Source organism: Rhinichthys klamathensis, unplaced genomic scaffold, assembly GCF_029890125.1.
Source record: "Rhinichthys klamathensis goyatoka isolate OS25496 unplaced genomic scaffold, OSU_Roscu_1.1 h1tg000438l_1, whole genome shotgun sequence".
Classification (NCBI taxonomy): Eukaryota; Metazoa; Chordata; class Actinopteri; order Cypriniformes; family Leuciscidae; genus Rhinichthys; species Rhinichthys klamathensis.
The window spans coordinates 1010242-1035000 of NW_026606934.1; the positions used below are offsets into that span (position 1 = coordinate 1010242).

Here is a 24759-nt window from a genome sequence, read left to right on the forward strand (position 1 = left end):
GCGCCGTGTTCAGTGGGAGACAGAGTCGTGTGTAACTGAGACGATCACCCCGGCTCTGTCCTCTTCGGTCGGCACGCTCAGGCCAGACTGATTGAAGCTGTTGTTGTTTTTGTGTCAGTGCTATTAAAGTTCAGTTCTCTCACGGCCACTGTTGCCATAGAGACTTTACAGTGCGAGTATATTCCCAAATTTATTCCTGTCGCTATGGAGAAAAGTTGGCAGGTTTTCTGCTTAACCTTTTATTGCCGAGTGTGCTGACCTTTACTTGCATCAATCTTAGAGCGTCTCAGACTCAGAACGGATGTTTTTTGTGTCTCAGAAGTAAGAAAGGAAACAAGACCTTGAATGTGTGTCAATAACATACATTTTATTCCACACCCACTACATGTTAATGTAATGTTGTACCGGTCGAAATTGTTCAAACAGCCACAAAACACTGCAGACTCTCCTCCGAATGAATGACCTATGCTTAAACATTATAGGGAACGCGCGATTTAAACGTCGTCGGCTGGAGAAAGTTTGGTTTGAAGATGAAAAACGTATAAGCACAATGTTCTCTCACCGTTCCTGATTTCTAACACACACACACACACCCTTCCCTCGAAGAAATCAGGACAGAAGTGGTTGAAAGTGGACGAAAGAGACGGATTTAAACGCGAATGTGAAACGTTTACTTCTGATCCGATCGACTAAAACACATCTTAATTGCAGCGGTATTTATTGGTTTTATAAACCGAAAGTATATTATGTTATGTGTACTGTAAAGCACTTTGGTTTAACTCGGGTTGTGCTGTATAATTAAAGGTTGAGCTTTAAGGTAAATCTGAGCATTTTATGACAGTAAATGGATTAAGAGTGAAAACTGAGGGAACGTTTACACGACAGTGATGTACTAAAAACGGAAAAGCTTTCCTGTGTTTTTAGCATATTGACAACGTTTTCAAAATGATCCCCATTCACACGGATCTGAAAACGCTGTGTATAGATGGCGACTTTGTAAAGAAACGCGACATGTCTATAGACCGAACACGTAACACACACGCGCATGACGTCACCGGTTTCACAAATTCGCATTTTTGTAGTTTACATGCAGACAATCATGGAATAGTTTTCAAAAACGTTCACATTTAGAACCAAAAATGTGTGTTTTCAGGCCCTCAAAATGCCGTTGTCGTGTAAATGAACACATAAAAAAAAAAGTTGACAGTTTTTAGTTGAAAATGTGATTCTGATAACACACTTACCCTTCACATGTAATAGCTACTCTGTAGGAGACGCCCACCACTGCGGTCAGGACCACCCCTATAGGACTGGCATTCCTAGTACACACATATAAGAGACAAACACACAACAAATTCACTTAAAGCACGACACGACAAGCTGAGCCAGAGATTCCTAACTGGTTTGGTCATGGGAACACATTTTCCCATGGTCATTAAAGCATTAGTTTACTTCAGAATTAAAATGTCCTGATAGTTTACTCTCCCCCACGTCATCCAAGATGTTCGTGTGCCTTTCTTTCTTCAGTGGAAAAGAAATTAAGGTTTTTGAGGAAAACATTCCAGGATTTCTCTCCATATGACTTTTATTTCTCTCCAGTGACTTCAATGGGGTCCAACGGGTCGAAGGTCCAGATGTGAGTTTCAGTGCAGCTTCAAAGTCTCGACACGATCCAGCCGAGGAATAAGAGTCTGATCTAGACAAACCAGCGGACATTTATAACAAAATACACATTTATATACTTTTAACCACAAATGCTCGTCTTGCACGTCCACGACTTCACGTAATCACGATGAAAGTTCACGCGTGTTCCGGTTCATAAATGTACAGTAGAGCGAAAAGCTCTCATCTCATTTTCTCCTCCAACTTCAAAATCGTACGACATCGTTGTTTTACACTATTATTTTTTAGTTTTGTAAATGGTGTTTGACTTTGTAAACACTGGGTCTGTTCTTCCACCTACGTCCCGCTTGACCTTTCAACGTGATTACGTGAAGTCGTGGACGTACAAGACGAGCACTAGTGGTTAAAAGTATATAAATGTGTATTTTGTTATAAATGTCCGCTGGTTTGTCTAGATGAGACTCTTATTCCTCGGCTGGGATCGTGTCGAGACTTTGAAGCTGCACTGAAACTCACATCTGGACCTTCGACCCGTTGGACCCCATTGAAGTCACTATATGGAGAAATCCTGGAATGTTTTCCTCAAAAACCTTCATTTATTTTCGACTGAAGAAAGAAAGACATGAACATCTTGGATGACGTGGGGGAGAGTAAACTATCAGGACATTTTAATTCTGAAGTGAATTAATGCTTTAAGTCACGACCCAAGTTTTTAGGTATTTGAACCAAGCAAATTTATTTCTCAAAAATGGTTTACAAACACACACTGTTACTAAACATACACATACAGTGTCAGAACTTCACTAACGCTGATGAATACACAGTATCACAAGCTAAGGCTATTAAATAACAGTCCCAAGCTAGTTTTTTCTTAATACAAATAAAGTTACTCATGGACTGAAATATTGTCCACCCTAAAATAATATAAAATATCATGTTTTACTGGCCTTGTGGGAACATTTGCTAAAGTATTATACTTTACACTGAATGTAATCAATATTATAAAAACGTTGACTGCCTGTTACTCAAGCGTATTTGTGTTGACCCGATTTCTACTATTGTTGAGCATAAATCCTGTCAAGTCCTGCTTATATTGTTGTACTTTTCTCCCTCCTTTCAGGAAAACACCCTTTGATATGAAAACATAATTGAAAACCATTTGTAGGTCAACGCAACAACTGCAGTGCTAATGCAATACAACCAGACAAAAGACAGAAAGGCCACAGCGTCACACATTTTTGGTGTCATAATAAGGAAGAAATACATTTTAGATGTAATTATCCATATAAGACCATAAGCAAAAGTCATAAACAAGCTGGAAAGGGTTTTAAAAATCACTAGTGTTCAAAAGTTTGGGTATTTCATAAATGTTTCTGAAAGAAGTCTCTTCTGCTCACCACGACTGCATTTATTTGATCAAACATACAGTAAAATTTTTAACATATTTTTGTCATTTTAAATAAATGTTTTCTATGTGAATATATAGTAAAGTGTAATTTATTCCTGTGATCAAAGCTGAATTTTCAGCATCATTACTCCAGTCTTCAGTGTCACATGATCCTTCAGAAATCACTCTAATATGATGATCTGATGCTCAAGAAACATTTATGATTATTATCAGTGTTTAAAACAGTTGTGCTGCTTCATATTTCTGTGGAAACTGTGATGCATTTCTTTTTTTAAGGATTCTTTGAACAAATTCAACAGTATTTATTGGAAACATAAATATGTTTAACATTATAAATGCTGTTATTGTCACAATTGATCACTTTAATGCATCCATGCTGAATTAAAGTATTCATTTCTTTCAAAAAAGAAAATGTGCAAATCAGATATTTAATCAACAGACATACTGTATACAAGAAACTAACTTTAGAATGAAATGAATTGTTTAAATCGTTTACAAAGGACTATTTCAGTAGTTTGGAAGATATATCCATATCCACATGTCATAGAGCAGGGGTTCTCAAAGTGGGGTCCGCGGACCCCTGGTGGTCCGTGAACTATAGCCAGGGGGTCCGCGAAATAATTTATAACAGCCTACCGTTTTTCCCGACTATAAGTCATGTTTTCTTTAGCATCTGAAAACTTGCTATTTATTCCAAAGTGACTTATATAATGCATTTAATGTTAATGTCAAATAATAAAAAAGTAGGCTCTTAAAGGTTTCTATAGATAGATAATTATCTATATTTCTTATGTCTGTGCGTCAAGTATTCGCTGTGTTTTGGTCGATTTTTGGGCACGTGCGCCAGAAAGGAGACAGAGACGGCAGAACGCGCATCCTGTTGTGTTCTTTATTTTTAAAAGGCATGACATTTTGTAGTCATTTTTAATGTATACACAAATAAAAAATAGACACTTTGCCGTTTTGAATGATGTACTCTTATCTGTATGACCATAAATAAGAGTATTCCTTTGTTTCCACTGCTGAGGAAAAATCCAAGTGTTCGCGCCGGCGTCTCGTGTGCGCGCACAATATGTCAGTTCTAGCACTGCTAATTTGACATCAAAACCTGTTCATTATCAAAATAAAATACTCACCGAACTTATAAAAAGTTCTGCTTAATTTAATTTGTCTGTTGTACACTATGAAGGCAGTGACGGTCAATCATATACTGTCGACTTGCTTTTGTTCCAATCTCATTTCTCCAAATGTGAAGATGCTGATACGTGTAGGCCTATATTGGGACTGAAGCATGAAGCTTTCTTTACATAAATAGTTAAGCATCCAAATGTTAGGCTACATCGCAAATATGGAAACTTTGGACCGAATGAGAGATGCACGAGCCCAACGTCTGAGGTTTCAGTTTCGATTCAACTTAATTCGTTTAGACTTGATGTTTTAAATAAATGTTGTCTGTATACTATTATTATTATTATTTGTATTATTATCTATTAATAGTACCGTATTATTTTTCATTCTCGTTTTGTTCTGAATACCATTTGATACCATTAATTTAAGGATTTGCTGTGGAGTGAGGGGAAGTAGGCCTACTACGCCTCAAGAACGCAACAAAGTATTACACACTCAGGTGCAACTTATTTTCTGGAAAATACAGTAAATTATAAATTTGTGCATAGGGACAGGGTCGTATACCCACAATTGAGGTCCCTGAGGTCCGGGCCTCTGTAATTTTTCTATGTGTATAATGAAAGTTGTGAAATAATTGCCTAACATTAACTCTAATTTGGTGCTGCAAGGATATTAAACATCGCGATGATAACTGACCTTCTCATCTGAGCGGTTTCAGCAGACTAACAGCGCTCATCAATGTCAAAATGTTTGAGTCGGAGATTAAATCAAAGTAGGCGGGTTTATGTTCACAGAAGCTGCAAGCCGAGCGCGAATTTCCGCATGACGCTTCAGTTATTCGGTCATAAAGTGCGAGATAAGATGTAAATCGCTAAACTAAACAGCTGTTTTAGATAGAAGTTTTAAACGAACGACAGAAACAATCAGTTTGCAAAGTATCAACCGGGAAAGGAAATATAGGGGATAGCGGGGCACAACGTAAATCCCAGTTGTGCAAGTGGGTCATGTTGTCACACTGCGTTACAATGAATATGTTTTGAACTATGTTGTATAGCTGTGTGTTCGTTGTCAAACTCAAAAATTAGTTTATTTTTAATTATGTTAAATAATTATTTTTAATGCCCCCGAACCCCCCTAGCAAGATCACTTTTGGGACCTCAGTATGCTATTTAGAAAACCCTGCATATGACCCTGGGTGGAGACTATTTGTGTCAAAATATTTCATTAACCGCTCCCACATTAACTTTAGGCTCAGTCACTGTTATAAATATGAAGGGGTCCTTGGAAATGTTTTTCCCCTGTAAGGGGTCCCTGGCTCCAAAATGTTTGAGAACCCCTGTCATAGAGGCTTGAATGACTTTGGTAAAGTGACTTGATTGTGAATCAGATTTGAACTTTAGAGGATCATTACGGGCTCAACATGAGTTCTGGATCAGTACACGGCATGCTCGAAGACTTTGCATGTTTAATATCTGATTCTGAATTATGTTCCGAGCGCTGACACCGAAAGCAACATGCATGAAAAATGAAATTTCCATGAGTGTGACTATTAGCCTGAAGTAGTGCAAGAGCTCGTCATGTGAAACGCAACAGACTGTTATTTCATCCTGTTGATAAAGGCCAGAGATTGAGGAAGAATGAATAGCATATTGTGTTTGACGGATTGACTGATTCAAACAAGTATTCAGAATATGTGTTGCTTTTATGCAACAGGATACACACTAACCTATATAAACATTTTACGGAAATTATTCACCAATAAACACTTTACAGGACATTAACTTTAAACATTAATGCATTAATACGGAATTGTATCCAATCAGAAATCAGAAAATTAACTATCTCTTTTAAAATAGAATTAATTTGTCAATTTATACATTTATAATTGATAAATAATGGAACTAGAAGATAAGCAATACATTCTTTACCATACAGAGAGAGAACGGCAGACATTATTTTCAGGACGATACCACGTTTCATTCATAAAAAAATGTATACATTTTTTTTAACTATTTGCATGTATTGTGGCATTATTCTCATTTATGCAATGCAAAATAATCACGTTCTCATTACTGTAATACAAATAAATAAAATATATTATATAACTTGTAACCCTATATTACAGTAATGAAAATCTAAAAAAAGAAGAAGAGTGCAACAGTCAGGTTCCAGAAGTAAAAACTCCAATAATTTTCTCCATAGAAGAAAGGATTATTAAAGATAACGTATAAACCTTTAAAAGACAGGCCAGCTGTGAGCTACGAGGATGTTAACTGATGGTATTTGCTTCTTTTGAAGCCGTCAGCCCGCTTCGTTTTAAAAAATCATGTTTGACAGTGGAGTTCTTGGTGAAAAACTACATTACCCATAATGCTGTGCAGAAATCCCACCAATCAGAGAGTTGCGTCGCGGCAAGCAAAATGCGCCAATGAAGCACTGCGATGACGTAATCGAGATAATAATCAAAATACTTAAATGTGTGTATATATGCATACTTTGCAATAAACAATTAACATTTTTAAATGAGTAGTTTTGTTTCTCCACCATTTTTAATTTGATTATGCTGTTCGCAATGCTTTGTGGGATTGTAGTTCTTTGCCTCAGTAAAGCTGTTGAATTCATACCTTTGCATTTTTGTTCGATTTTCAAATTTGTTCTCTTTTCTTTGAAATCGAGGTTTTTAGCGTTGTTATTCTCCTTGTAGCTGATTGGCTTGGTTCATGACTTATAACGCTTTAATGAAGACTTTAAAAAAAATGAAATGAAAATTATTTAAAAGAGAAATGACTGGAAAAAAGACTTCCGGAACCAACGCCGCTGAAAAGTGGACGGGCGCTAAAACACTCTATTGAGAATAATGGGAATTACAACAAATTAATAAACAAGTAAAGTAAAAAAAATAAATAAACTGGTAAAACTTTCAGGCGGATTACAGCGATGATCAGGAGGGAAATATTAAATTGCCATAAAAAAAAAAAAAATTTAAAATAAATAAAATAAATTAAATCAAATAAATAAATAAAATTAAATAAAATTAAAATAAATAAAATAAAATAAATTAAATAAATAATAATAATAAAAAATACATAAAAAAAATAATATAAAAATAAAAAAATAAAATAAAATAATAAAAATACCCAGAAATTATACTTCATTTTATTCATGCAAAATGTACAGTTTTTTCTTTTGATTTTGCAGTGAAATGCGAGATGTTATTGTGTGATTCCCTTATTTGCACGGGGTCAGTCTGACGTTTCTGCTCCACTTCTCTGCTTTTATTTTCTCTCCTTCACCGTCTCTCCCTGACAGAAAGACACTTCATATCCTCTTAATGATTAGCAGAAACTGGTGAAACACACAGTGTGACCCAGTTAATGTTCCCTCCTATAATCAGAGCATTTGAGCTTCACATTTACGGTCTGAAATTCAATAAACTTCTGCCGTTTACGACCCTTGAGACAAAGATCTCGCCGTAATGCAGGAGAGCAGCGTCTAACTCACACTAGTTATTTGCAATGAAAAAAGTGATTTATTAAAAAGCAGAAAATGATGCAGCAGTGAAAACGTATATAAAAAAGCATGAAAACTCTGAACCAACATGCCCCACATTTTCTAAATGCCATAATCATTTGTTAACAAACAAGTATTCATTTATAATAATAACTATTATTATAAATTACTAATGCTAATCCCATCATTATCATGAATATTATTATTGTTACTATTACCACTACTATTATTATTGTTATTATTATTAGCATGTAGTTGTTCATAATCACAACTCTATTACTATGATTGTCTTAAATTGCCTCTATATCACTAAGTATCTCATTACTTGCCATCTTATTACTTATATCTATATATCTATATTTAGCTGTTTTCCATCTCTTTGTTTTTGTTTTTCACTCGTCATTGATTTCTTACCTTGTATAAGTTACTGTTCTTGCAAAAAAAAAAAAAAGTATTCATTACTTCAATGAGCTCATTGTTTCTGCCTTAAATTATTACATTGTTTAAATTAATAATTTTTTCGCTAACTGTGATGTTGTATATGTACATTTCTGAAATACATAACTTAAACAGTTTCCTCTGATAACAGATCACTGTAAATTGTAATGATGATCTTTGAAACGATGTGTATTGTGAAAAGTGCTATAATTGAATTGAAAACATGATTTTAATAATTAACAAGACTCACGTGCATACTTGGAAGAATCTGTTTCACTTTTACCACATATTCTTTTAAAGCTTAACCTTACACTTCCCTATAATAGAGAGTTATTCAAAAGAACGGATATTGCACGACCTTTTCCTTGAACTCATTTCCAATGCAAATCAAACTTTTTTCTGTGCAGTGTTAAAGAGCGCCCAAGTGCATTACATAACCTTCTGGGAAACATTCATTTAAGCAAATTCATCTCTAATAGCATTTGACTTTTTATAAACGACCACCTACACGCTTTCACAAGCATCTGATCCGAGGCATTTGGCTTAATCACATCCTATCGGCCAATCAGAACGAGGATATCTGATTAATGTCCAGGTCCGTCATGTCTATGCTCATGTCGTCGGGTCCAGTGGAACGTGATATAGATGCAGTTATTAACTAAGTAATAAATCGTGACGGACAGCTCGTCTCGACCCAATTTCATTCAGCCTCGTATGGGGAATAAAGCATCGGAGGGAAACTGGGTTAATGTGCTTTAAGGAGATTTCTATCGCTCTCATGATAACTTTTATACCAGCAATCTCAAGCTTTGTGTGAGACGCGGATCAGTTACGGTCAATGAGTTGAACTGGATCATCAAGATTCATGAATTCATAATTTTTGCGAACCGATTTTTTAACCAATTACACATCGTCTGTCAGTCTGTTTATCACACAAAGTTATCATAAGACTTCAGAAGAATACACAGAAGAGCATGTGTCATATAGACTCTTACATAGGGATGATACTTTTACATAGGGATGCAGCGATATGAACATTTTGTGTGTCACCGATAACCGATAATTCTTTATATTTGAAAGCCGATAACCGATATATCGGCAGACAAATCTAAATTCACATTTTAATATAATTTTTGAGAGCCTGATTACAAAAACAAAAGTCTCACAATTAAAATCCAAGTCCCAAACACACACTCTAAAAAATGCAGAGTTGTTTTAACCCAAATTTGGGTCAAATACGGACGAACCTAACGTTGGGTTAAAAATTGTTATTAAAAAATTTAACCCAACGGCTGGGTTTGTCCATATTTGACCCAAATTTAGGTTGAAACAACCCAGCATTTTTTAGGGTGCACAATTATAATGTTCTCATTTTAATTTTTAATATCAGGGTTCGTACCGATACTGTAAAAAGACTTTCAAGGACTTTTCAAGCACTTTTTGGGTTTTCAATCAGAGATCTCACTTATCAAACAATATCTTTAGTACTTTTTAAGGACTTTTTAAAACTCATATATACAGATATATGGTATCCAAAATACAACATATTTAATAATATATATATTAACTACAAAGTTTATAATGGCTATTATTGCTCAATAAATAATTTTTATATTATAATGTTGGCGTATGGAGAAAAGGTCTGATGGGGGTTTATCAGACGCACTGTATTCGTGTGTTTTCGGAAAAATGAAATTTCATATACGTATATTGTATTTAAATAAGTCAAGCACTTTTCAAGTACCTCTTCGGAAATATGGATGTTTTCAAGGGTTTTCAAGGACTTCAATTCCAAAAAGCCAAATTCAAGTACTTTAAGCACCTTAATTGTACAAACCCTGTTTTATGTGGCCGATATGACAGACTTGATCTGCATATTTACTGTATTTTCCTTTTTAACAAGTGATTTCAATCATATTTCAAGCAATTCAAAAGCATCATGTTGAACAGTGCGCATCTGAAGCGTCTCAGCTGATGGACATAATACATTATTTATCAGCTTAAATACATCGGCCAACTTTTCTTATCAAACCGATAACGATAACATTAAAAATGAACATATATCGGCCGATACCGATATGGTGGCCGATATATCGCGCATCCCAATGATACGGTCGAGCATGAAAGGTCCTTGTTCACTGTACACCACATACAACATATATAATATACAATTAAAATACATAAATCACACATTTATGCAATCTGAGTGATCAGACCAACCTTAAATAACATTGAGTGAATAAAAACAACTTTTCCTATAGGACTAATGTGAGCGAGTAGAGCTGTGACACTAACGCTCATGAAATACTCCTTATCAAGATTCAAACATCATATTTTATAATTCGTGTGCACACTGACCCACTTCTTGAGCTCCGGATGCTAATCTACAGACGGTTCTCAGAGACGAGTCTCACAGACACACTCACGATAACGACATACATTGCTGTAAATGGCCTCCTACGTGTCGTCCTGGTGTGTGTGTGTGTGTGTGTACTCGGTTATCTAACACTCGGCGCTCTGCATCACTCGAGGACAGAAGTAGGCTAATCTGATGCCGGTCGGCGATCACTAGCATACGCTCCTCCATCTACGCTCAGGTTACGCTGCATATAGAGGCAAACAGGCTCAATCTGCAGACCTTTTCCAGTGTTATGAGCTGATTTTGGGACATAATCTGTGGATTGGATTCAAACATGGTAAAATGTGTTACACTCTGAGTCGCACTTTTACTGTCAGCTGGTCGAAATAGACTGAACACCAGAAGGGGATCTGTTTAAAAAAAAAAAAAATTCCTATAATATTGTCACTGTAATATTTAGTATTTTGAAGGGATTTCATCATATTAAACAATATTTATGATTTTCATTTAAAATAATAAAAATCTAAAAACTGACTGAAAATATTTTTATGAATATATATCAAATGAATATACTATATTTGTTTTCAATAATATTTTCACTTTAATATTCTGTATTTTCAGGGGATTTTATGATACTAAATTATATATATAATATATATACTGCATAATAATTGACTTATTTACAATTTCCATTTAAGATAACACCATAAGTGTATATATATATATATATATATATATATATATATATATAGAGAGAGAGAGAGAGAGAGAGAGAGAGAGAGAGAGAGAGAGAGAGAGAGAGAGAGATTTTTCCCTTATATTTTCACTTTAATATTTTGTATTTACAGGGGATTTCATGGTACAAACCACATTTACTTCTAAATTAATCACCATTAACATTTTAAATAATAAAAAAATATAAACAAACTAACTGAACAAAATAAGTGTAACTTTTTTATATATAAAATGAATATATACATTATATTATATTATATTATATATATACACACTATATAATGGATTTTCATGATACTGATTTCTAAAGTAATCACCATTTACATTTAAAATAATATTAGAGAAAAACATTTTATTCTAATAAAAAATAAATAAAATAATAAAAATGTACATTGATTAAACAGTACTGGAGGGTTAGATATCCCTGTCTGTAGCTAAAGGCATAATTCATCTGATGAGAGATGAATATTCTCTGTCCAGCCGGGCGTTGTGATTGACAGCTGCTGAGAATGGTGTGTGTGGACACACAGATTGCATCGCTCACGCTACACTGAAGTCACAAAGCACAACGCATCTCGCTGCGTCATCGTTACTGATACACATCTACGGACAAACAGATGCAATTTCAATTAGTTTAGTGAAAAAAAGGTCTTGCAAGCAACCTCTTGTGCTTTAACAAAGAAATATTCCTCTGAATAGATGCTTAAATTCATGCAGTTACTGGAGAGGTCAGCGGGCATAACACACTCTCTCTGGCAAACCAGCGGAAACGTGGAGAAAGATGATCAATTCTAGGGAAAACTTTCAAACCCTGAAAATTATTACTTAAAAATAGGCAAATAATACTATTAAAATTCACAAGCATGATCAGAAAATGATGAAAATTAAGATCTGATGGCCAATCACAAATCATTCATTTTCTAAATTCAACTGGCATTGGTTTGTTAAAAAAGCTTTATAACGTTTTGATGCATAATATTATTTGATATAATAGTCAAATATGATCTAAAATAATATCAAATAATGAACATTTAACAGTAAGGTCCCATTAAGTTAATGTTAGTGAATGCATTAGAGATACAAATGCAACTGTTAAATTCAAGTAAAACATTTAAATAAATGAATATATTGAAAGCATGCTAAAAACCTGAAAATGAATAATAATAATAACAACAACAGCCAAATATTATCTAAAATAATATGAAATAATATTAAAATTAGTGACAACAAGATTGGAAAAATTAAGAGTTTGATGGCCAAGAATGAAATATTAATGATCCATACATTTTCTGAATTCAACTAGCAATGTTAATTGTAAATAAAGTTGAGGGGATTTCATGATACTGAATAATATTGATTTCTAAAGTATTCACCATTTACATTTAAAAATAATATTAGAGGAAAACATGTTATTCTAATAATAATAATAAAAAAATAATAATAATAAAAACGTCAACTTTTCTGGTCCACGTTGACTAAACAGTACATAAATAATTTCCCCCAACAGAATTATTGAAAAGCATCTGGATATAAGAGTGTGTGTGATTGCACTTCACTAAGCGTGGGCAGGAAGAGACACACTCATGATCTGACATTTCTTTTCACTAATGCATGTGAATCCAGAAGTACAAACAGGAGAACACGATCTTCAGATAACCCCGTACAGAGTGTTTATGCTCTAATAACACAGAGATTATGCCGTTTTATCATTAGGACTGATCGTCCACATTAGTGTTACTGTGATCACATGGGACGCATGTGTTTGTGTCCTTCTCTGGGATGTACAGTCAAACCCAAACGTATTCAGACACACTCTAAAAAAATGATGGGTTGTTTCAACCCAACTTTGGGTCAAACATGGACAAACCCAGCCGTTGGGTTAAATTTTAAAATGACTTTTTTAACCCAATGTTTGGGTTTGTCCATATTTGAACCAAAATATGGACAAAACCGGTTTGACTGGTTTTGTCCGTCCTTCTGTTAGACTCTCACACATGAATTATGTTGAATATCTGTCAGCTGTTACACAATTAGATAATACCAGTTTAGCTCAACCAGTGACCAAGCAATGCTTCATGTTGTTCAGTGTGTGTGTAAAAAGAGCATTAGCAATTACAGAAAACACACTTTGATCAGCTCAAAGTGTCCGAATCATTTTTGCTCCCAAATTTGTATAATTGTTGTCTCTGTATGAAGAATTTTGGGGTATAATATGTCACAGTTCATTTATTTTGCTCTCCTCCTTACATAAATGAACTATAGTGTCCTGCACACACTAGTAAACAAATATAAAAAATGATATCTGGTGTCTGAATAATTTTACGTTTGACTGTAAGGCACAAAGCCAAACTGGTGATTTCAGGGAGAGCTGACGGAAAACTTGTGCTCTTCTTCTGTACATGATGCTATTCTTAACCAATGTATGCCGTATGACGTCACGTGTGTGTGTGTGTGTGTGTGTGTGTGTGTGTGCGGACCTGATGAGGAAATAAACCGGCTGCACTGCGACTGAAATCTGATTTCAAAATCAACACAAATGTGGTTTATATTGGATTGGTGAAAACGGGATTCATCCACTGAGAGTCGAGAGACTGTGGAGAGACTGTAAAAGATGTTCATAAAACAAAGAATAGTTGAAGGATGTTTTACAAGGAAACACTATTTTGAGTTTTTGTGTTCGTGTTTAATTCAATGTGTGACTTCTTTTATTGTTTGTGAAATTTACTAGCAATTTCTGGGAGAAAATTCTTTCTAAACCGAATTGATTTCAGTGTAGAGCTCAGTGACACTTTTATTATATATAATACATCATTTGTGGCTTTGATTAATTATTCATTCATGTGACTTTTCTGATGTGCATCTAGTTACACTACAATTTTTAAGTTTGGTGCTTTTTTTTAAAAGAAATCAACATGTTTTATTAATCGAATTTGCAATAAATTGATCAATAGTGACAGTAAAGACATTTATTATGTTTTGCTGTCACTTTTGAGCAATTTATTGCAAATTTGATTAATAAAAGTGTCAAATAAATGCTGTTCTTCTGAACTTTCTATTCATCAAAGAATCTTGAAAAATAAAATGTATCACGGTTTCTTGTTTTCAACATTGATAATAATCATAAATATTTATTGATCATCAAATCCTCATATTAGAGTGATTTCTGAAGGATCATGTGACACTGAAGACTGGAGTAATGATGCTGAAAATTCAGCTTTGATCACAGGAATAAATGACTCTTTACTATATATTCACACAGAAAATAATTATTGTAAACTGTAATAATATTTCACAATTTTTACTGTATTTTTAAGCAAATAAATGCAGCCTTTAAAACGATTTTTAAATACAAGCTTACTGACCCCAAACCTAAACAGTAGTGTACATTATTGGTATATTTTACAATAAATACTATATATGAATTAAGTTAAACACACAATGTTATTCACATTATAAAAAACAACATATCAACAGCTTGTTTGAAAGTGGTCGATATATGTGGAAATGGCTGTATGCCTTTGTATTGGGGGAAAAGGAACATTGGTGTGTGTTGGCGAAGTGAATGCGTGAGAAAGAGAGGTCAGAACACATGTAAGGAGGCTTGGAAACATTAACAGTGAGTGTGTGCATTGCGTGTGTGTTGACGTCGATTAATGGAAGAAACCGTATGTCACTGAAATGTACTAGTGGAGGAGGATTTTTAACGATGCCTCTACCTACATTAGTGCAAAACTCACCTATATACAACTCACTGAAGTCTCAGCTGAAATAAACACTAGTGGCAGTAAAACACCAACAACTTTTATTCCTTTTCACACAGATTATTTATAAAGGCAAATGTTCATGCGGTTCCTTGCACAATACTATGTTATGAGCTCAAAACAGATTTACCATAGTGCATGGTTTGTGACTACAGTGTTTCCCCTACCATTGTTTTGGGGGGGCGGCCCGCTGACGAAATCCAGTCATAAAAAAGGAATTTAGTGTATAACGCAGAATTTCACGGAATTTGTAAATTTGAGGAAAAAATAGAAAGCAGTTCAGTACACTTGAAATCAAATCACGATGTAGACTAGTGTGTGTGAATATTAAAACACAAAGACTATTTAAATACGAATCCTGCGTGTTCTGTGTGAATGAATGGTGCCGCCGACGCGCAGTTTCATTTACCACACACACACACACACACACACACACACTGAAACACGTGTGACGCTTGCGCTGTTTTTTGGCCTATATGAAGACACAACTGCATAAACTTCCTCTCCAGGCTCTAGATCCACTCTGAAAGTCACTTCGTGATCATTTCACCGCTTCATTTGAGAAAAACTATCATCATGACATAAACGCACAGAAACTCAAAAGGTCTTCACGGCAACCCGTCAAAATAAAAGTTCGGTTTAACTTGACAGAAATATATTACTGTTGTACATTAGAAATTAGATATGTCCCAATGTAATAATACACTAACACTAATCCAAATAAATTATCATCAAAACTGAAATTTTTAAGGAATAATCCATGTTTTAATTTTAACAGTAAAGCTCATTGTGCAGCAAGTTATTTGACAAAAAGTTTATTTAATTTCATATGATTAAAATTGATGATAAATGCTAAAATCTGTGTTTTATGTCTTCATTTTATTACCAGAAAAAACACAACACAGAATTAGTGTGAATTTTTTTCATATATATATATATATAAAAAAAAAGAAGTTGTATAAGTTTAATGATTCATAATACATGATTTAAATTAATAAAAAATACAAAAATTACACCACGTATCCGTAACACGCCCGCTCCGCAACACTAGCAGCCCCCCCCCCCCCCCCGAAAAAAAATCCTAGGGGAAACACTGAACTAACACAAGTTTTTTCGATTGAACTTTTAAAGATCCCTCTGATAATATTTAATATGCCAGATGCTTTAGAATCACAGGGCTGCCGTAATCAACAATGCAAATCTAATTCAGAGATTAGGCTCTAAATGAGATCAGTGATTCAGCTCACAACATGATGATTGTGTCGAAACATAACCAACAACACCTGATCACAAAAAATAAAATCATAAAATCATAAAAATCAAGGGTCAACAGCTCAAGCAAAGCAAACACTGATCATCATAATGGTGACCTAAAACGCAGACTCTTTCCATCAGTGATCACTAATGTAAAAAACCAAGAGCACAGCACCGGCACAAACATGCTCAGGGTTCGGTGCACGACAAGAAAAATAATAAAAAACAGGAAAAGTCGGCACACCAAAGCTCCAAAATATGCAAAAACTGTAATAGTGGACTCACACAAGGGTTACGTCTCAGGTATGCAGGATCCTCGTCAGACAATTAACAGTTTAAAAGCCTTTGTAAATCACAGGTGAGTAATCAAGGATCACACGGAAGAAACGAAAAAGACTAATACATTTCTGTTTGAAAATGCATCTTTTTCTCTCCGTTTTGGCCTTCCGTTCACACTGGTTTTATTAGCGAAAGTTTAGTGTGACGCATGATGTACCGATAGATGTTCATGTTTATACTGGTGTTGTGCAGTTCACTTAACTTTGCTAAAATATGTTACTTTACACACTCTTCATACCACAGTCCTGCAAAGATGGCAGAAAACTCACTCGCATTTGCTGTCCTGCGGTATGCTGAGTAAATCACTCCACTAAACTGTTAAACATAATTAGAGCTGGGCGATAATATATTTAATATTTTGTGATGATTCAAGCGATCAATCAGTTGAGATTTGCTATAACGCTTTACATAGGCGGATAAACTGCAACTTTATATAAGAGCTGAGCGATAATATATGATATCAACTTTCAATATCAATATCAACTTAGTGATGTGCAATGCTATAGTTTACACGTGACCATTGATACAATCATGCGTACTATTAATAAGCATTTGAAACGATTACAGTATTGGTCATTGAGCATGCAAACATTACATGCATTTGCAAATAGACAAATTCACAATCTGACCAATTAACCTTTACATCCCGACTCCACACACACACAAACGCTGCCATGCTGGTGGTGTGATGATTCATGTCATGACGTGGTGTGTATAAACGTCCAGACCGACGCTGGCACAAGTGTGTAAGGGTCAAGGGGGCGACACGTGTCCAGATCTCTCTCTCTCTCTCCACGTGTGTTTATCAGTCTCTTTCATCCCTGGGGTGTGTGACGCACACACACATGGACAGGGGCCGCGCTGGACTCCATCGATTTCAGAAACAACAGCAAAGCGAGACGCAGACACAGACTGAGTGCACAACTCCCTATAAACAGTGAGGAGGTTTATAGTTTAGGAGAGCATTTGCTCCATCGCCGGTTGCCAACCAAACAAGCCGGGTCGCTGTTGTCAAGGTGACCACACACATGTTTTAAAGTCTCCACCACCAAATAAATACATGCAGTAAATGTTCAGGCCTCAAGCAGCAGCAGCTTTCCTGGTGCCGTCAAACATTCGGAATAAAATAGACCCGATTATTGTATATTATCAATGAATATTCTTACAAAAATATATTACTTTAAAAAAAAATCTATCTATCTATCTATCTATCTATCTATCTATCTATCTATCTATCTATCTATCTATCTATCTATCCTCCATCTATATATCCATCTATCTATCCTTCATCCATCCATCTATCCTCCATCTATCCATCTATCTATCCTCCATCCATCCATCCATCCGTCTATCCTCCATCCATCCATCCATCTATCCTCCATCCATCCTCCATCTATCCATCCATCCACCCATCCTCCATCCATCCACCCATCCTCCATCCATCCATCCATCCATCCTCCATCCATCTATCCTCCATCTATCCATCCACCCATCATCCATCCATCTATCCTCCATCCATCCATCCATCCATCCGTCTATCCTCCATCTATCTATCCATCTATCTATCCTCTAGGGGTGGGAATCTTTGGTCACCTCACGATCCGATCCGATTCCGATTCTGGGAGTCACGATCCGATTCCAGAACGATTCTTTATCTACCCCGAAACCCCCTCCCCCCCCCATAAATTAATTCATTAGTTTACATAAGCAATTAAGTAGCCTACTTTTTAAAAAATAATTACAAATTAATTGTTTTTTATTAAAACAGTTGTATGTTAAGAATTTTAAACTAATATAGGCTAACTAATATAACAAATAATAAAGAGGAGCATAGAAAAATATAACAAACAACAAACAAAAAGTGCTTTCAGTAGCCTATAGATTATCTGAACGTTTTCCATTCAAGAACTGTGAGTGATTTTTCTTCATCTTTACTGTTGTTTTTTACTATGACATCATAGACTGCGGGAGATCTATTAAGCTGCATTCACTCACGCATCTCTTTTGAAATAAAATAAGTAATGCGGTGTGTCCTGTCCGTTTAATCCCTTAAGACATAACTGGCTGTGTTTACGTTAATTTTGCACAAGTAGGCTACATTAAACCACTACACGGAGTCGCATGCGCGAGCAGTCTCACAAACAAAGCGCGCGTCAGCATTTGAAATTGAAAGCAGCCTTCTGTTAGTGAGGTTCATATTTTAAATATAAAGTCCACTGCATTCCAAACCACATAAATGATGACTTCGTAGAGCATTTGTAAGGAAAATACCGACGGGCGAGACAGCACACTTCAAGTGTAACATCAAAGAAAGCGCGCGTCTCTCACAGCGTATCCTGTGCAATGAAGCCTGTGAATGTCCTTGTAATTCGCTTCAACCTTTTCGAACTTTATGAAAGATTATTTACGGAAGGTTCGAGTGGTGTATGTGTGTGAGGAATTGGAAGCAAGCAGAATACGGGTGTTTCTAAAGCAAACTCAACGTCATCGCACATCTGGTTAAAAACTAAGCTCAGAATCGATCCAGAATCGTTGGAGAGAGAATCGCGATGCATCGATGGATCGATTTTTTCTCCCACCCCTACTATCCTCCATCCATCCATCTATCTTCCATCCATCCACCCATCCTCCATCCATCTATCCATCCTCCATCTATCCATCCATCTATACTCCATCCATCCATCCATCCATCCTCCATCTATCCATCCTCCATCTATCCATCCTCCATCCATCCATCCATCCATCCATCCATCCATCCATCCATCCATCCGTCTATCCTCCATCTATCTATCTATCTATCCATCTATCTATCCTCCATCCATCCATCTATCTTCCATCCATCCATCTATCCATCCTCCATCTATCCATCCATCTATCCTCCATCCATCCATCCATCTATCCTCCATCCATCCATCCATCCATCCATCCTCCATCTATTCATCCATCCATCCATCCATCCATCCGTCTATCCATCTATCTATCCATCCATCTATCTATCTATCATCCATCCATCCATCCATCCATCTATCCTCCATCTATCCATCTATCTATCATCCATCCATCCATCCATCCATCCATCCATCCATCCGTCTATCCTCCATCCATCCATCCATCCTCCATCTATCCATCTATCTATATATCCTCCATCCATCCATCTATCTATCCTCCATCCATCCTCCATCCTCCATCCATCCATCCATCCATCTATCCTCCATCCATCCATCCATCCATCCATCCTCCATCTATCCATCCATCCATCCATCCATCCGTCTATCCTCCATCTATCTATCTATACATCCATCCATCCTCCATCCATCCATCCATCCATCATCCATCCATCCATCCATCCATCCATCCATCCTCCATCCTCCATCCATCCATCCATCCATCCTCCATCTATCCATCCATCCATCCATCCATCCATCCATCCATCCATCCATCTGTCTATCCTCCATCTATCTATCTATCTATACATCCATCCATCCTCCATCTATCCATCTATCTATCCTCCATCCATCCATCCATCCATCATCCATCCATCCATCCATCCATCCATCTATCCTCCATCCATCCATCCATCCATCCACCCTCCATCTATCCATCCATCCATCCATCCATCCTCCATCTATCCATCCATCTATCCATCCATCCATCCATCCATCTATCTATCTATCTATACATCCATCCATCCTCCATCTATCCATCTATCTATCCTCCATCCATCCATCCATCATCCATCCATCTATCCATCCATCCATCTATCTTCCATCCATCCACCCATCCATCCATCTATCTTCCATCCATCCACCCATCCATCCATCTATCTTCCATCCATCCACCCATCCATCCTCCATCTATCCATCGATCTATCCGCCCTCCATCCATCCATCCATCCTCCATCTATCCATCGATCTATCCTCCATCCATCCATCCATCCGTCCTCCATCCATCCATCCTCCATCTATCCATCGATATATCCTCTATCCATCCATCCATCCGTCCTCCATCTATCTATCTATCTATCTATCTATCTATCTATCTATCTATCTATCTATCTATCTATCTATCTATCTATCTATCTATCTATATATCTATCTATCTGTCCATCTATCTGTCCATCCATCCATCATTCAACTTCAAAATATTTAGAACTATTTTTAATCTAAAAATTACAGTTATGGATTTAGTTGAATTTTAATTAACTTAACTTATATTTCCAAACTGAATTTAAACAGCATTCTAAATTAAATTCTGAACAACCCAGATGCAATACTAGACATAAACAGAAACAATGCTACAAAAGCACCTGTAATTTTGTCATTTTGGCACAACATTCATGGCTTTTATAATGGCAAAGACACTATAAGTAAGTGTTTCAGGACGGCCGGCGCTGTTGTAAAATGTCCAGTAAAAGCTGCCATGGTGCTAGCAATGACGTACATCTAAATGCGTAAGTTTGGTATAAAATAAACCTGATTCTTGCATCATTTTAAGTCGTGTTCAAATTGCACACATTGCTTTCTCAGCGGGAGGCTCTTTCAGCTTTATTGTTTGGCAATAGTGAGTTTTATAAACCTTTGACAGACGTTCACAGGCGTCTGTTATTTAGGCGTGAGAGTAGCCAGAAATAGCAGCAGAAGCTCCTGAGAAATACATTAGTGGAAATAACATCAGCTTTGCTCAAACAGAGTCTTATAACACAGTTGTGATGGGATCGTGGAGGGATAGCGGGGCTGTTCTGGGGATTTTGGGAGCGGAGTGTGCTTTATTAACAAGCTCGATGTTTAGAAGTGCAGAAACACACGTGGAGAGCAGCACGAGTCCAATGTCTCGCCATGATCGAGTGAAAGCTGATTAGCAGACTCTTGTTTAGTGTTGAACTCGGACGAAAACGACTGCTGGGAGTCGTGGGGGTTGTGTTCATGTGTACGAAACAGTTTTTTGAGTTTCAATTGATTTATTCCAGAATTTTCAGCATCATTACTCCAGTCTTCAGTGTCACATGATCCTTCAGAAATCACTCTAATATGATGATTTCTCAAGAAACATTTATGATTATTATTAACAGTTGTGATGTTTGTCTGATTCAACAGTTGGCAGACAATAACTTTATTTATCTGCAATTTGATCTTTGCAGATCTTTTACATTTGCAGACTGCTTTATTAAGTCCTTCCAGAAAAACACAGTTTTTTTTTTTATTGTTGCGGGCAAAAATCCTTGATTATGCGGCCCGTTTTCTTTAAAAATGCGATGGAATATGTGGGATATTTATGCAATTTTATGCGATGAAATTGCGGGAACTTTCAAAAACGGCGGTTTGATGAAAAAGAGAAAAAAAAGTGATTCTCCAACACCCTGTTCTCACTAGGCCTTCATGTAAAGAGTCATTTCTTATGACTTCCTATGATAAGCAAGCGTATACATCACAGAAAGTGCTGGAATATTTCAGTTCTCATCTTAATAAACACATCAAACTTACAAAACATTGATGAGTCAAACAAGTTCTGTAGCTTTACAAAAGGAATATGCTTCAACTTCTGTAAAAATGAATAAATAAAATATAAAAACATAAAGTGTGCTCCTGTTTTACAGCTTTTCGATGATGTTCACGTCGCGTAATTGCGTCACTTCATAACGTTCCCATGGCAACAGGGGGAAACGGCAGCTCTCGTGTGAAGCAAACGCAACATTTTTCAACTTTCTGCTCAGATATATGTGACTTTTTTGCAACGAAAATGCGAGGATTATAAAATCATGCAAGCGCCGCATATTTTGCACGGAAATCGGCAATTTATGCGGCGAAAGTGCGGCGTATTTGAAAAAATGCCCCCGCATAAATATGAAGACTTTGGGTGATTATGCACTGAATCATGCGATCGCATAATCGGGTTTTTCTGGAGGGAGTGTTTATTACACACTACACTCTAAAAAATGCTGGGTTGTTTTAACCCAATTTTGGGTCAAATATGGACAAACCCAATTGTTGGATTAAAAAATGCAATTTATAAATTTAACCCAACAGCTGGGTTTGTCCATATTTGACCCAAAATTGGGTTAAAACAACCCAGCATTTTTTAGAGTGTACATGAAAGGAAATATTCATAAAAACATAATAGGGGCACTTTAAAAACTACAAAAAAACAACTAAAATGCATTGGATAAAATTTTTCGTAATAAGATCTATAACATGCATTTAGAAAATAGACGGTGTGAATTTCCATTTCATGCTGACGTAAAGAAACATTTAATATTTCTATGTCACCAATCAAATAAGTGCATATGTGAAATTGATCATGTGATCATTCTCAAATCATACAAGAGAACATGATCATTACAATATTAAGACATCCTGAAAATGTTTATCAATTCGAATTTTCACTTAAATTATGCTGATATTCGACAATATTATACAATATGATACCAACAGTAAAAAAAAAATTGCAAATAGAAATATTTTCACTAGGGATGAATAGGATTATGAATGGACTCACATTAAGGCCAAGCCCAGGTAGTTTGCGGTGCTGCCCCAGTACATGGGGTTCTCCATCACATTAAACGGGAAGCTGGTCACCTTCTGATCCATGAGGATGCCGAAATAGTCTCCTATTTAGAGATAAAAACAAGCATGAATAACTCCACATCATTCACATATGCTTTCACAGGCAGCGTCCGACAATACATATTCCTTCCTGTAAGCTCACTTTACACATTTTGTTTAGTTGCACAATTAAATGTACAAAAAATGTCTCAAAACCGTGATGTCTGCACCTTCTTTATATTCTGCAGGGACTTCATATGCTTTGCTCTCAGGACTCTAGATTATATTACATGAATTAAAAGTAAAATACAAACCAACAACTTTCACACTATAATATCAATTTGAGTTATGTAAGGTTATTTTTTTATCATTTGTATATTTTTAAAAGACACACACACACACATGCACGCACACACTCGCGCACACACTTGCGCACACACACACACACACATACAGACAGACAGACACACACACACACACTCCTGTCCACAGACACACACACACACACACACACACACACACACACACTCCTGTCCACAGACACAGACACACACACACACTCCTGTCCACAGACACAGACACACACACACACACACACACACACACACACACACACACACACACACACACACACACACACACTCCTGTCCACAGACACACACACAAACACACACACACACACACACACACACACACACACACACACACACACACACACACACACACACACACACACACACACACACACACACACACACACACACACACACACACACACACACACACACACTCTCTCTCTCTCTCTCTCTCTCTCACTCACACACACACACACTCACACACACAAACACTTACTCACACACACACACACACACACACACTGAATCGCGCCTCATGTTGTTCCAAAAACGTAAGACTTTCATTCATCTTCGGAATACAAATGAAGATATTTAAAGAAATCTGAGAGACTTCTGTCCCTCCACTGAAACCCGAAACTTCAAACATTCATAAAGAGGTTTATGTTTCGCAGATCGCTGATCAAAGCCTGCATTAAATCTGTTCTCTTATAGAGCGATCGTGTCTCTCTCGTTGCATTAAGCCGCCCAATTCACATGGATTTATTTTACCGTCTCTTTGTGAAATATTTTATGCATCAGAGTTTTGCCGAATAGACTTCGTCGACATGCACAGGCTGAATAATAATTCTACATTAAAACGCTGAATTTCCGTGTGAATGATTTGCTTGAATCAGTGTGTTCCTGGAAGTCTGTCTTCATGCTGAGTTTAATCTCCAGCAATAATAACTCGTCTGTAATAACTCGTCTGTAATAACTCGTCTGTAATAACTCGTCTGTAATAACTCGTCTGTAATATCTCGTCTGTAATAACTCGTCTGTAATAACTCGTCTGTAATAACTCGTCTGTAATAACTCGTCCGTAATATCGCGTCCGTAATATCTCGTCTGTAATATCTCGTCTGTAATAACGCGTCTGTAATAACTCGTCTGTAATATCTCGTCTGTAATAACTCGTCTGTAATATCTCGTCTGTAATATCTCGTCTGTAATATCGCGTCTGTAATAACTCGTCTGTAATAACTCGTCTGTAATAACTCGTCTGTAATAACTCGTCTGTAATATCTCGTCCGTAATATCTCGTCTGTAATAT

At 36.3% G+C, this 24759-nt stretch overlaps 1 protein-coding gene across 1 annotated transcript in view; it reads right to left on the minus strand.

Moving 5' to 3' along the window:
* Positions 1–24759, minus strand: part of pemt (phosphatidylethanolamine N-methyltransferase) — a 109687-nt gene that overhangs the window by 4708 nt on the left and 80220 nt on the right. Inside the window, exons 5-6 of the mRNA XM_056236108.1 lie at positions 23048–23159; positions 1245–1319 (exon numbers count right to left, since the gene is read on the minus strand). Coding sequence (XP_056092083.1) covers positions 1245–1319; positions 23048–23159 — 187 coding nt within the window. The remainder of the gene's footprint in view (positions 1–1244; positions 1320–23047; positions 23160–24759) is intronic.